This window comes from Corvus hawaiiensis, chromosome Z, assembly GCF_020740725.1.
Source record: "Corvus hawaiiensis isolate bCorHaw1 chromosome Z, bCorHaw1.pri.cur, whole genome shotgun sequence".
Lineage (NCBI taxonomy): Eukaryota > Metazoa > Chordata > Aves > Passeriformes > Corvidae > Corvus > Corvus hawaiiensis.
In genome coordinates this window covers 29,585,950-29,598,645 of record NC_063255.1, presented here as the reverse complement: position 1 = coordinate 29,598,645, position 12,696 = coordinate 29,585,950, and the positions used below count along the sequence as shown (strand labels likewise).

Genomic DNA, 12,696 nt, shown 5'->3' with positions numbered 1-12,696 from the left:
GAACCAACTTTTGAAACTGCAATCCCAGGTTATTTTAAATTTTCTTCATCACTCTTTGGATGTAGTGGATATAATTTAATTATAATTAAATAATTAATTTTTCCTGAGCAGGAAGAGGAACTTAGGAGGTTTAGGCAAGAGAACTCTCAAGAGCCGTGTTAACCAAACAAGAAACTGGGTCTATTATTTAAAAGAGTAGAGAAAAAGGCCCCAGAAAGTTTCTCATCAATTTTTCCATGTCTCATGAATGAATGTGGCTTGAAACACAGTTGTAGACAGAGCTGCATTTTTTGCTGTAGTTCTTAATGCTTGAGTGTTTCGGATTTTTTTTGTAGATCAGGACTTTACACCACTTACACAATTCTGTGGTGCATGACATCACCTTGAAACTGAGGGGGTCCAAAGCAGGTATGAACCTCCTGTGTCTTTTTCTTAGCAGGTGGCAACCACATCTTCTCACACTTTGAAGATGAGTGCACCAGCTGCAAAGTCTCTGGAAGGATGAGAGAAGGATGCAAGTGCCCAGTGTAGATGTGCCCATTGCTGTGTGGAGATGTTCAGGCTCAGCATGTGCTCCTCCTCCTGGGCTGTGTCTGTAGTTGAGCAGAGGATGCTGTGAGGGCAGCTGTTGCTGAGGGATTGTTGCAGGATTGGTCAGTGAAACCCGCTGGACCAGGAAGGGCAGAAATTGCAGGGTTAAGGAACCGTGTGTGTGTGAAGCCATGTATTGGCAGTGCTGTCTGTATGGGTATAGGGACATGGGTGTACCTGTGTGCAAATCTAAGTGTAGAGAGCGAGAGATGCGGTTGGGTTAGTAAAGTGCTGTGTGTGCATAAAGGGAAACTGTTCAAGGACTGGTGCAGAAAAGGACTCGATGCTGTGCCTCCTTGCCTGGCCCCAGAGCCGGGCCGTCCATGGTGAAGTTGGGTGCAGGAAGGGAGAGGCTGAAGTGTGTGTGGTGGCATCTGAAATGTGCTGAGGGTTGGGATTTCTCTTCCTTTTGGACTTGGTGTGTTGTTGCCCAGGGTGACTTCCCCAGGAAGGGAAGCGGTGATGGGAGAGGGGCCGCTTCTGCAGAGAGCAGTGCAGACCAGCCTTTCACGGGGTCCCTCGTGGCCGCACTGCAGATTTGGGAGAGCCTTGCGCAGGTACATGGGCAGCAGTCGCTCGCCTTAGTGTGCTAGAGGTGGGCAACTCTGGTGTTGTGCCTTGAGCTGGAGCATCTTGAGGAGAGTGAGGTGGCCTTCTCCCGAAGCAGTGTCTCTGCTCATGTTGCACATTAGTTGCTGGGGGTGAAGATGAGGTGTTTGAGGTGCACCGGTGTGCTGTGCTCAGTGCTGGACTGGAGCCTGTGTGCAGCACCCGCTTTGGGAGCAGGGTTGTTCTCGGGTTGTGCGAGAGCCCTGCGTGGCTCTGGTCCAGTGGCAACCTCCAGCAGAGGTTCCTGTGGCGGGAGTGTCCCTGTGGAGCGCCTGGCAGGAGGATGCCCACCTGGGAGCAGAGAGCCTCCCAGCAGCACTTGTGCCTGGCGCTTGCCGGCGTTCCATGGGCGTAGCTGGGTGTCCTGGAGAGGCCCCGAGTGTGTGCAGGTCTGTGAGTTGGGGGCTGGGAGGGCTTTAGGCAGCGCTGGCTCGCGCTTTGAAACCGCCTCCCGCGCCGCCCAGACTTCCTGGGCCGGAGGCCTGTCTGGAAGGTTTCTGCTACCATTTTGTGGGAGGGAGCTGCCATTTTGTTCAGTGTTGCAGCTCCTGCTTCCTTGTACCAGGAAGTACTCAGATAGCAAAATATTTATATGCAGCACATGCAGAGGGCACGTACATAGTTAGAGATGTCGTATGAAGGAGTGTATCAGTAGATTGATACTTAGCTATGCTAATGATGTACCTTGATGGGGGTATATAAATGAGAGATTTGTAAGGGTATAATCATGAGCGTGAGGTAGATAAAGCAGTCTTTCTTCAGAGCTGATGGAATGAATCTGTAGATGTGAATGAAATGCATTGCACAAAGATAAAAGGCAGGTTCAGGCCTTCCACTTAGCGTGGCTGCAGAAAGAGCATTGAGCTGTTCGGGGAGCAGCCAAGAGGTGTCACAGAGCGCTGAGACGTGCCCGGGGGCTGTGGAGGTGTGTGAGGTGGCCGCCAGGCAGGCCTGAGCAAGCACCATGTCATGTCCCCGGAAGAGACCTGTCCCTTGATCGAGGCTGAGAAGGCTCTGTGCTCTGGCAGAGCCCAGTGGGGGTGGTCATGCAGTGCATATCCCTGGGGCAGGCTCTGGGCATCCCATGGCCCTACCAGACATGAGCAACACAGGTTGAAAAAAGAGAAGGCCAGAGCAAAATTCCAGTGTCAGAGGATCATGTGCCTGGGGACTTAAGTTTTGTTTTCTCTCTGAAGAGTCTGTGGAGTCGAAGTGTTGTGCACTTGTTGGTAAGAGATTGCATGCCCCTTATGCATATGGTTTCCATAGTGGAGCTGACATGTGGGCATTGGTGCAGGTGCTGCCTCAGGGGCAGGCGGAGCAGCTATGGCCTTCGTAGAGGGACACCCCATGGAATGCGGGGTGCTGTGGCAGGGGGTCGTGGTTGTGCCTTTTCTCACTTTCAGGCGAAGTTCTAGCCCTGCAGGTGGTAAGGTGTCATCGAATCACAGAATATCCTGAGTTGGAAGGGACCCACAGGATCATTGCAATCAAACTCCTGGCCCTGTGCAGGAGACTCAACAAATCACACCATGTGCTGTGGCCGCTTCCCTGGGGAGCCTGCTTTAGTGCTCAGCCACCCTCTGGGTGAAGAACCTTCTCCTGATACCCATCCTAAACCTCCCCTGATACAACTTCAGGCCATTCCCTTGGGTCCTCTAACTGGTCACAAGAGTCTAGATGTCAGTGTCTGCTCCTCCTCCTCACAAGGAAGTTGTAACTGCTGTGAAGTCTCTCCTCAGCCTTCTCCAGGCTGAACAGACCAAGTGACCTCAGCCACTCCTCATATGGCTTCCCCTCAAGGCCCTTCACCGTCTTCGTTGCCCCCATTTGGACGCTCTCTAAGAGCTCAATGTCTTTCTTATATTGTGGCGCCCAGAACTGCCCCCAGAACTCGAGGTGAGGCCACCCCAGTGCAGAGCAGGACAATCCCCTCTCTTGCCTGGCTGGTGATGCTGTGCCTGATGCACCCCAGGACATGGGTGGCCCTCCTGGCTGCCAGGGCACTGCTGGCTCATATTCAGCTTCCCATTGGCAGGACCCCCAGGCTGCTTTCCAGAGTGCCTCACATTCCCCAGTTATACACACAACCAGAATTGCCCTGTCCCAGGTGCAGTATCCAGTACTTGCCTGTGGTGGGTCAATTGCTTAGCAGCCCCTGCCCCTCTTCTAGCTATGTGCTATCTTGTGGTTGTCTGACAGAGCGAACTTCTGCATGATGGCTACTGTGCTCCTTTGTCAGCACTTTTTGACATCATGCCCCGTGTATTCCATACCATGTTATGCTTGACTTGCACAGCCATGGCCCTACATGTCTGCCCAGAAGTATCACAGTCTCCAAAGATGAGCCATGGAGTTGCTGAATTCTAGCTTGTTGGGGGAGGGAGCTTGAATAATAAAAGCTGGTGGTTTTAGCCTGTGTATGTAAAAATGCTTTTTTTCCCCTTTTTTCTTTTGGAGGCAGGGGTATAGGTGAAGATGCAGGAGCCAGAACTTGTTGCAAAAGCTCTGCGAGCTGTTCTTCATGCCTTTAAAAATGGCATACGTTTGTCAGAACTTCAGAGTGAATACAGATCCCTGACCAATGAGTTGATTCCCTTCAGGCACCTAGGATATGACACACTGGAAGGATACTTGGAGAGTATCCCAGGAGTGGTCAGAATGGAAGAGAACAAAATGGGAGAGGTAAGAATCACTTACGGTTCAGAATGGCATTTGTGTTTGCAAAGTGTTAATGTTTTACCTCCTTTTGTGCTGTGGATTTCTGTAGCATGCATATGGTGCATTAATTCTGGGAGAAGTGGAAGCTGTGACATGAGATACTAAATGCTCCTTATTTTCCTGCCTCTGCATTCCAGACGCAGAGTTGTGTATGCAAAAGGTGTAAAATTGCAGGGCTTTTTCCTGGAAATGTGAATTCTGTTTCCAAAGATCATTTGTGTGACCGTAGAGCTCTGGGCCCTTTCTTAGCATTTCTGACTTCGGAGGAGATATTAGTGTCTTGTCCTGGGACGTTAAAGAAGGTTAACTTGTGTGTGTTAATCATCTCTTCTCAGTGGGGTTTAGCATTATTTTTTTCCTACAGTGAAACTCTTAGGTGGTGTTGCTTATAAGCGTGACAGTGCTTGCTTTGGACTTATGATTCTTGTTTGTTATGGGTTGCAGTGCAACAAGACTGCAAATACGTGCTGAAGTGAGGAAGAGCCCATGTAAGCAAGGTGCTTTGCTGCAAGAGTTGCAGTGTCTCAGCTTGGCAAGCGTGCAAGGGATAAAGAGTCATCACACAGATCAAGGAGGAGAAGCAAATCGTAGCAGAGAATTGATGTGGTAGAAGAGTTGTCCCTTATTCCTCGCTCTTGCTGCACTAGCCTGTGTCTCTTGGTGGCTGCCACCTTGGAAGCAGCTTGCTAGGACCACAAACCTCTTTGCCCAATAGTCTGGACTTCCTGGTTTGAAGTCAGAATGTGTCTCTTGACAGCTAGTGTAGCTGTGTGACTTGGAGAGGATGGAAAGCTTGAAGCCTCTCCCTTGTTGGAGCTATGTCTGGGTTCCTGAAGTCTTTGTAGCCTGGAGCAGAGCAAAAAGCTAGTGGATGTTTGACACTATGTATTGCTGTCATAGCAGGTGTGAAGAGACAGGACTTAAGGCTGAGCTTCCTTGTTTGCTCAGCTGGATCAGGATGGCCTGATCCAGTTCTCCCTCATTAGCTGTGTTATGAGAATATGGTGAGAGGTATCCTGGGTTTTGTCCTGATACCTGGAAATGTTGCTGTTTTTAAGCAACAGGTTCCCTTTCTGCATATTTTACATCAGAATTTGTCCTTTTACGGCAGATAAGCAAGTTTGGGATTCTTTTTCCCTTTCTCCAAAGCCTGCTTCACCTGCAGCTACATCAGTAACAGGATTGCAGGTACCTCAGGTCTGGGAACATTTGTGATCCTGCAATTAAATGCTTCCTCGTGGTGGTTCTGGCAGATAGCCATCTGTTTCTAACTAGGGCCTTGCAGGGTGTAATCTGGTATCCTCCCATTCCCTTGAGAGCCTTGTTTATCCACTAATACGATGTGTGCTGAAAACCTTGTGAACTCTTGGATAGCACTAGAGGCAGTGACTTCTTTGTGGCAGCTGTTACAAGAGAGTGAAATGTGGCTTTAGGAGGTGAAAAAGGAGAAAGTGATTAAACAGGGGTCTTGAGGTATGTGAGGAGGACTCACTTGGGTTCAGAAGTTCCAGCTATGCTCTGCATGACTGAAGCAGCTTGTTGAACTCCTGGGAGGCAGGAGATGTGCAAAGACTGAGACCACATTGGTGTTTGATGACCCTCCTGTTGCCACGGTCCATAGTGTCCCCATGGCAGACATTAAGCAGAGGGTGGCGGGTGTGATTATGCACTGATGTGGGCTGGTAAGCTACCTGGGACTGCTGCCATGTGGTTTCCTGATACAGGACCTAGGCTATGTGTCATTATAAGCCTGTGCTCTTTGTTCACCTTTCTCCAGAGTACTTGAGCTCCATTATAGGCTGATACCGTAGCTCAGAGTCCACCCAAGGCTGCTGCAAGAACACGCAGTCAGCCAGTCTCTCTTCATGGCACCTGAGTACCCTGACCTCCAAAATGTCTGTGAAGACCCTTGCCTCTTCTTTAATCCCTTTGTGGATAATGGGGCAGGTCAAAGACATGCACATCCAGGGGTCTGGTAGCAGCTGATGATCCTGACTGCAGTATAGATAGTCTTGAAAGGGCAGCTGTCCAAGGCATACTACAAGAAATGCATTCAAAAAGGAATAGTACAAAGTAGGTAGTAAGTAATACAAGTTGATCTCAAAGTGCCATGTTACATGCTGCCTTAAATATTTGTGGGAGTTGAATATTAGCTAGGTAACTGAAGCTGAACAGACTGATTATCTTGGGAAGGCAATGACAGAAATTGTCCCTTGTTGCTCTTGCTGCTGAACACTAATTTAGTTGTCTTGAATGCAGGAAAGATGAAAGCTGATGACTTTTTCTTCGTGCAGTAGGTATGTCTTCCAGTTTCCACAGAAGATGAGAATTAAGTTCAGTATACAGAAAACACTGCAAGGGGGCTCGTTGAAATACTGTGCACCTGCAACAGGTGGTTGCATCATTTCAAGGAACCTTACTTTGCTTTGCTTCATATTCATTTACAAGACGTGTGTAGTTGCACCTTCCTCTAAGAAAACTTTGACTTAAATAATTAAGCCCCTTCAAATGGAAAATTTTGAAGACTGCTTTGCTCTGCTCATCTACCCCATCCCTTTTTTCACTTGAATTCATTCTAATTCAAACCATTTTGTTAAACTTTATCACTATGATGTGAAAACAAGGGAAGGAAATGCTGAAAATTACTTAGAACATTTAGTGACAGGAAAAACCTGAAATGTACCAAAGATGAAAAAATGTTAATTTATAAAATTATGATAAACTGTATAGGGACAAAAAACCTTTTATATTGAGACTTTGAGAATAAGGCTCAAGTTGATCTATCCCATTCATCCGCTCCTGTTAGCTAGGAGTTTGAGGAAGGCTCTGATATGCTTTTCTGGAAGTGGGCACAACTGGGCACCTCTCTGAAGTGCCAGTACAAGACTGTCCACAGCTTGGGATACAGCCAGGAGAAACTGGAGATCTTTGTGTTGTTCAGGACTGTGATCTCATTTGAAGTCATGGAGAGTTGTTGTCACAACCAGCATGCTGCTGTGGGTTGACACAGCCTGAGGAGTTACGTGCTGCAGTGGTAAGTAGGAGGAGTTCCCATGAGACCTTCCACGTTTGGGACCAGTGGGGTCACTGAGAGCTCTCTCTTTGGGACAGATAATGAGACAGCAAGAGCTTATGAGTAGTGGATAGACCAGTGTATGGGCAACGTGGTGGCTATCTGTTAAGAATGTCTTAGGTGGAAAGAAGTGGTAGATAAAGCAGGTGATGCCTTCTTTTGACAAGTGCCAGAAGCCTTACATTTGCAGGCTCTGATCCTCACAGGGGACTTCGGCCACTGCCATACCTGCTGTAGGGACAAGACATCCAAGCATGAGCAATCCAGGATGTTTCTGGGGTCTGCTGCTCTCAGCATCCTGACACATGTGATGAATCAATGAGGAGAGTTGCTTTGCTGGACACGGTCCTTGAAAACAAGGAACAACAGTTGCAGATGTAAAGGCTGGGAAGAGCGCTGTCTGTGGCAAGATGGTGGTGTCTGAGAGCCTGAAAGGAGGGGAACAAAGGAAAAAGTAGGATCAACAATGCAGGACTTTGGGAGAGTAGACTTTGGCCTGTTCAGGAATCTGCTTGGAAGACTCAGGGAATACATTCCTGAAGAGAAGAATGATCCAGGAGAGGTAGTAGGCTTTCAAGGATTGCTTCCTCCAGTTTCAAGAATAGTCTGTCCCAGCAGTTGGGGGAAAAAAGCAAAGGGGGCAGGAGCGCTGACAAAAATTGAACCATAAGAAGGAAGCATGCATGAGGTGGGAGCAGGGAGAAGCAGCCTGGGAAGCTTGTAGAGATCCTCCCCAAACAAACATGCATGAGCCTAAGAAAGACTGTATTTACTATTGATTATTTGAACAACTTGAAGACCAAGACGAAGTGCCATCCCCTACAGAACAGCTCCCAAAGCACTGCCAATTCTGAGAACGTGCTTCCAAAGAAAGTCCTTAAAATAGCTGGTTAAGTGTACAGGCAATGGGAGGAAAATACAGGGACAACAGAAGAACTAAAAGAAAGAAGGTACAGCAAATGAAGACCTTCAGCCTTTTGCTGTGTTTCACTTCACTAAAGTCTTATCAAATCCATACTCAAACTGTTGCCCAGCCATCTGTGAAAGGGTGAAAAGTGAAGGATTTCAGGTTCACCTTTCACCAAGATGGGTTATGATTCAGGTACAGGCTGCTGTATGACAAAGTCTCTCTCTTAAGCAAGGTTGGAGAGGGTACACATGGGTGAAGAAGGAGCTTCTGATTTAAATCTGCCATTATAAGCATGCACACAGGATGAAGAAGCAGAATTGGGTGAGCTGGAAGGGATACAGAGATACTATAGAAATATCCAGAGGAAAGTGGCAGAGCAAGGAAGTCTTAGCCTTTTTGGGGGAGGATTAGGATAGGGAACATTTGAAAAAACTGAACGTGCACAAGTCTGTGGGTTTGTTGCAGTGCACCCAGAGGTGTCAGTTACCCTGGAAAGGTCATGGTAGTTTGTGGGAGGTTCCTGAGGACTAAAAGAAAGCACCACCCTTCACCAGAAAGGGTGGGAAGGAGGAACTTCAGGCTGATCAGCCTGATGTTGAACTGTGCAAAAGTTGTTGTGCATCTAATCCTGGAAAGCTATTCCAGACACTTTTAAGAAGGCAAGTCAGTATGGATTTATGAAGTGAAAATCATACGTAGCCAAGTTAATACCCTTCCAAAATGAGATGATTGGTTGAATGGAGAGCATTGGATGTGGTTTATCTGAATTTTAATAAGGCTTGTAATATCCTCTTCCATAACAGTGGCACAAAACCCATTGGGAGACGACTTAAAAGTGATGTGCCCTGGGAGTAGATGCGCAGGAACTGCTGTCTAACATGTTCATGAATGACCTAGGTGATGGGACAGAGATCATCCTCAGCAAATTTGTAGATGACAGGAGAGACTGATAGAGCAGATGGATGTGCTTGTTGTTCAGAGGAATCTCAAGAAGCTGGAGAAATGGAGCATCAGGAACACTGTGAAGTTCAGTATAGGGAAATGCCAGGTCCTGCACCTGGGGAAGAATAACCTCATGTTCCTGTATAGTTTTGGGGCTGACCAGCTGAAAAGTAGCTTGGCAAAGAAATTCCCTGGAGTTCTGGTGGGTGCAAAGTTCACCCACCAGAACTCACCAAAGGAGCAGCGGGTGTGCCATTGTAGCAAGGGAGACCAACAGCATACTGTGATTCACTAGGAAGAGTGTTGCCAGTACTCTGATGGGAGTGATTATTCCCCTCTGCTCAGCAGCAGTGAAACAACATCCTGTTCTAAGCTTCCCAGAACAAGACAGACGTGGACACACTGAAGCAAGTTCATTGAATGACTGAAGATTATGAAGGGGCAGGAACATCTCTGATGCAGGGATCAGAGAGCAGGAATTGTTTGTGCTGGAAAAGAGAAAGCTCAGGGGAATCTTACCCGTATGTACTAATGTCTGTTGAAGGGAGTAAAAAAAAAGGTGGAGCCAGACTCCATCTCCAGTTCTCATTGGTATTCAGTGAACAGACAAGAGACGGCAGAAGCAGAATGAAATAAAAGCAGTCCCATGTACACATTAAACCCCACACTTTTTTACAGTGAGGCTGGCTAAACAATGGAAAAAGTCCAGAGTGGTTGAGAGTTCTCTGTCCTTGGAGATATTCCACCACCTGACTGAGTAACTAGGTGCAGTTCATGCCGCTTTGAGCAAAGATGCTGTATGACATGGACTGTAGCAATGTCTTCCAGCCTCAATTTTTCTGTGATTCCTGGCATTTAATCACTACAGTGGTGAGGCTGCTGGTTTGCTGTTTTTATCAGTGCTGACTGTGCAGCAGTACACTGTCTGATTTCTAAGCAGGAGTTCCTGGGTTAGGAGAGCTGTCCTAGGAGACAAGACAGGGAGGGCCTCACTGAAGGAGAGGCCCTCCCTGCAGTGGCTCTGTGTTGAGCCAGCCCAGCAAAGGTGCTGGGTGTGCAGCAAAGGAGGAGGAAGAGGAGGGGGAAGGATGAGCTGGAGAGCATGGCTGGAGGAGTTGCCTGGTTTCTGGTGTTGTCATCCATTGCCCATCTTTTCCTGGGCTGTTTGGGTCATGCTGGGAGACTTGAGAAGATCCCTAGAACAAGCTGTTGCTGTTTAGCAGTCTCTTGCTTTTGTTGTTTTTCTGCTTTGTTTGCCGTGTCTTGGTTGTGAGAAAGGATGGTTTTTGGAGCTGCTGTTTGCTAAATTTCGGAGGTGCTGGTCAAGGCTCTGAGTTTCTCTTGCCCTGCTCCTGTGCAAAATTGTTCTCTCTGGTAGTTTGTTGGAGGCCATGGCTAGTGAGATAGCAGTGCTGCCCCCTTGGCACTGCTGAGAAAGGGGCCCTTTGTCAGTCTCTGCCACCACCACAGAACATGGCTGAGACCACAGACTTCCATTTTTAACTTCATGCTTTTGGGGCGACTGCCTGTGTCCTTATGGAGTCCTGGAGGAGTACTCATCCAGCTGCCTTTGCAGCAGTTGAATGGCTCAAAAGTTTGGGCTTGCATCTTCTTTGTGAGACAAAGTGCGTGCTAGGCACACAGTTTGGTGTCTTGCCAAGGCTAAGTTTCTGTATCCATCCAAGGGATGGCCTGTGGTGAGGGGATGTTGAGGCAAGATGCCATGAAGTTGGGTGGGGAGATAGCTGTGGGCTTGTCCAAGGCTGGGCTGTTGTTGGGGGTCAACCCAGTGCCTCCAAGGTGATTGGTGCAGCCAGGATGGTTGTGCAGTTTCTTTGGTAAGTGGGGCAAAGACAGCTCTGTTCCCCAGGGTCAGCGTGGTGCCAGAGACTCTAGTGAGCCTTGGCAGCAGGAGCAAGGACAGGCTGCAACCCCATGTCTTCCTAGAGTTAAAAAGCAAGACTGTGGGCCTGTGGGATGGGAGTTAGAAACCAGGCTGTTTCTTAGAGGGGTGCAACCTAATGTGGAAAGGTGATGGAGAGGTTCTGGTTGTCTGCTTTGCTGATTTCTGAGGTTTCTTCTGGGGTTTCACAAAAGGAGAGTGATGTCTCCAAGATCTGTGTCTGCTGCTGAAGCCTTTCTTCAACTGCTTGCCGGCCTGCATGATCCAGCAGTTACAGGCTTGGTAAGGGATACAAGTGATTCTGGGAGCTGTGGGTAAGCATGGGTCTCACTGACTGCTTTTTCCCCTATCCCCTTCCTGCTCCGACAAGGTCATTTGCCATGCTGTTAGTTGCAGTGAAACTGTGCGAGTTGCTCAACTGGTAGCCCGACAGAGGAGTTCCAAGAAGAAAACAGTCCGGCAGGTGAACTGTCAGATGAGGCTGAAGAACACATCTCCAGTCAGTTTATCAGGTAAGCCATAGGCAGCTCTAGAGGGCCTGCCTCTATGAAAGAGCTGTGTAGCTGCTGCAGCAAAAGCCTTGTCTGTGAGTGTGTGTCACTAATGGCCATAAGTTACATGGTCCAGGTGGAGAGCTCCTGGGAGGATGAGTGTTCTTGAAAGGGTGCTTATGTCTGAAAGCTGTGATCAGAGAGAAAGGCCTTCTCAAATGTGTATGTGAGATGTGAGTGATCTGGGAAAAAAAGTTCTTGGCAGATGCTTGGCTTCACTTTCACGTGCTCCTGCTTCTGTGAGAAACACAGTTGAGATGCAGGCAAGAAATGTGGCAATGAGCCTGCTTGTTCTTTAAGGATGGCGTTGGCCCGTTGTGGAGTGGGAGAATTGAGCCATGCCCTCACAGTAAGAAGGAGTCCCTGCAGCATCACTGCGGCTGTTTCAGTGGCTCGTGTTGCTGATGCCAGTGCCACAGTGCCACAAAAGTTCCGATGCCCATTTCTGGCTCTTTTTACCTCTTACCTTATGCATAAGCTGCTGTAGCAGTGTATTTCTAAAAGTGTGCATCAGGTTTTCCTCGCTGTAGTGCTGTTGTGTGACTGTGGAACTGGGCCCAGAATCAGGCCCAGGATTAAGTCCAGGCAAGACCCATCTGCTTGCAGGTTGGCAGCTTGGAGCAACAGTGGGTCTCATAGTTTGTGTGTATTCCCCCCTTGTTGTCTGTAATGAAGTGTTTGCTGCTTCTGGAAGGATGCTGGTTGGGAAGCTGAACTGGTGGCTCGTATTCCAGTTTAACGACAGGGATTATAAAGGCAGGTTGATACACTGTCTTGCACATCAATCCCCTTGGAAGTGTTTGTGACCTCCAAAATTCATGCAGCACATAAACAGTGAAGTGACCAAGAGCTTGTTTATCCCAGTGTGACCTGAATGCTAGCATGGTGTGTTCCCCTGTCGGTGTTACTTGGTCACCTCTGCTGTGTGGTGGGAGTTCAGGTGCCCACAAGCCAGAGTAGAGAAGAAACCCTTTGGATGGCAGTACAGGAGGTGCCTGGGGAGGTGGAGGTAGACTGGGTGGAGGAGAATGCTACTCATGGATGCATCTGCAAACTCTTTAGGAAAGCCCAAAGGAACTTTGCGACAGCCCCGGTCTTTGAGCGTGCCAGAAGAAGGCAGTAAGAGGCCTGTTCCTCGCCTGCCCCGAGGCAGAGAAGTAGCATGTGGAGGTGTGAAACCTGTTGCGGAGAGTGCCCGGTCTGCCTTACCTTCAGCTGCTGGGAGCGGACCACCTAAAGAAATCCCCATGCAGAGGCACGTCACTGTGGTAAACAGGTCAGTGTGTGCATGTGTTTGTGTGTGCGCGAGTGAGAGGAAATGAAGTGTGATGGACCTTTCGATGCTGCCATGCAAGTAGTGCCTTTTGGGATCCAGTGGGAATCCAGGCTCCTGCCC

The 12,696-nt window shown here is 48.5% G+C and overlaps 1 protein-coding gene across 7 annotated transcripts in view; it reads left to right on the top strand.

Moving 5' to 3' along the window:
* The window catches only part of TDRD7 (tudor domain containing 7), a 47,341-nt gene that overhangs the window by 1,057 nt on the left and 33,588 nt on the right, over positions 1–12,696 (top strand). For 5 of the 7 annotated variants that reach the window (XM_048291403.1, XM_048291401.1, XM_048291399.1 and 2 more), the window contains exons 2-4: positions 3,661–3,885; positions 11,120–11,261; positions 12,363–12,576. In XM_048291403.1, the coding sequence (XP_048147360.1) occupies positions 3,679–3,885; positions 11,120–11,261; positions 12,363–12,576 (563 nt within the window). In that variant the 5' untranslated portion in view covers positions 3,661–3,678. The remainder of the gene's footprint in view (positions 1–3,660; positions 3,886–11,119; positions 11,262–12,362; positions 12,577–12,696) is intronic. The other 2 variants (XM_048291400.1, XM_048291406.1) reach the window with 2 other exon arrangements.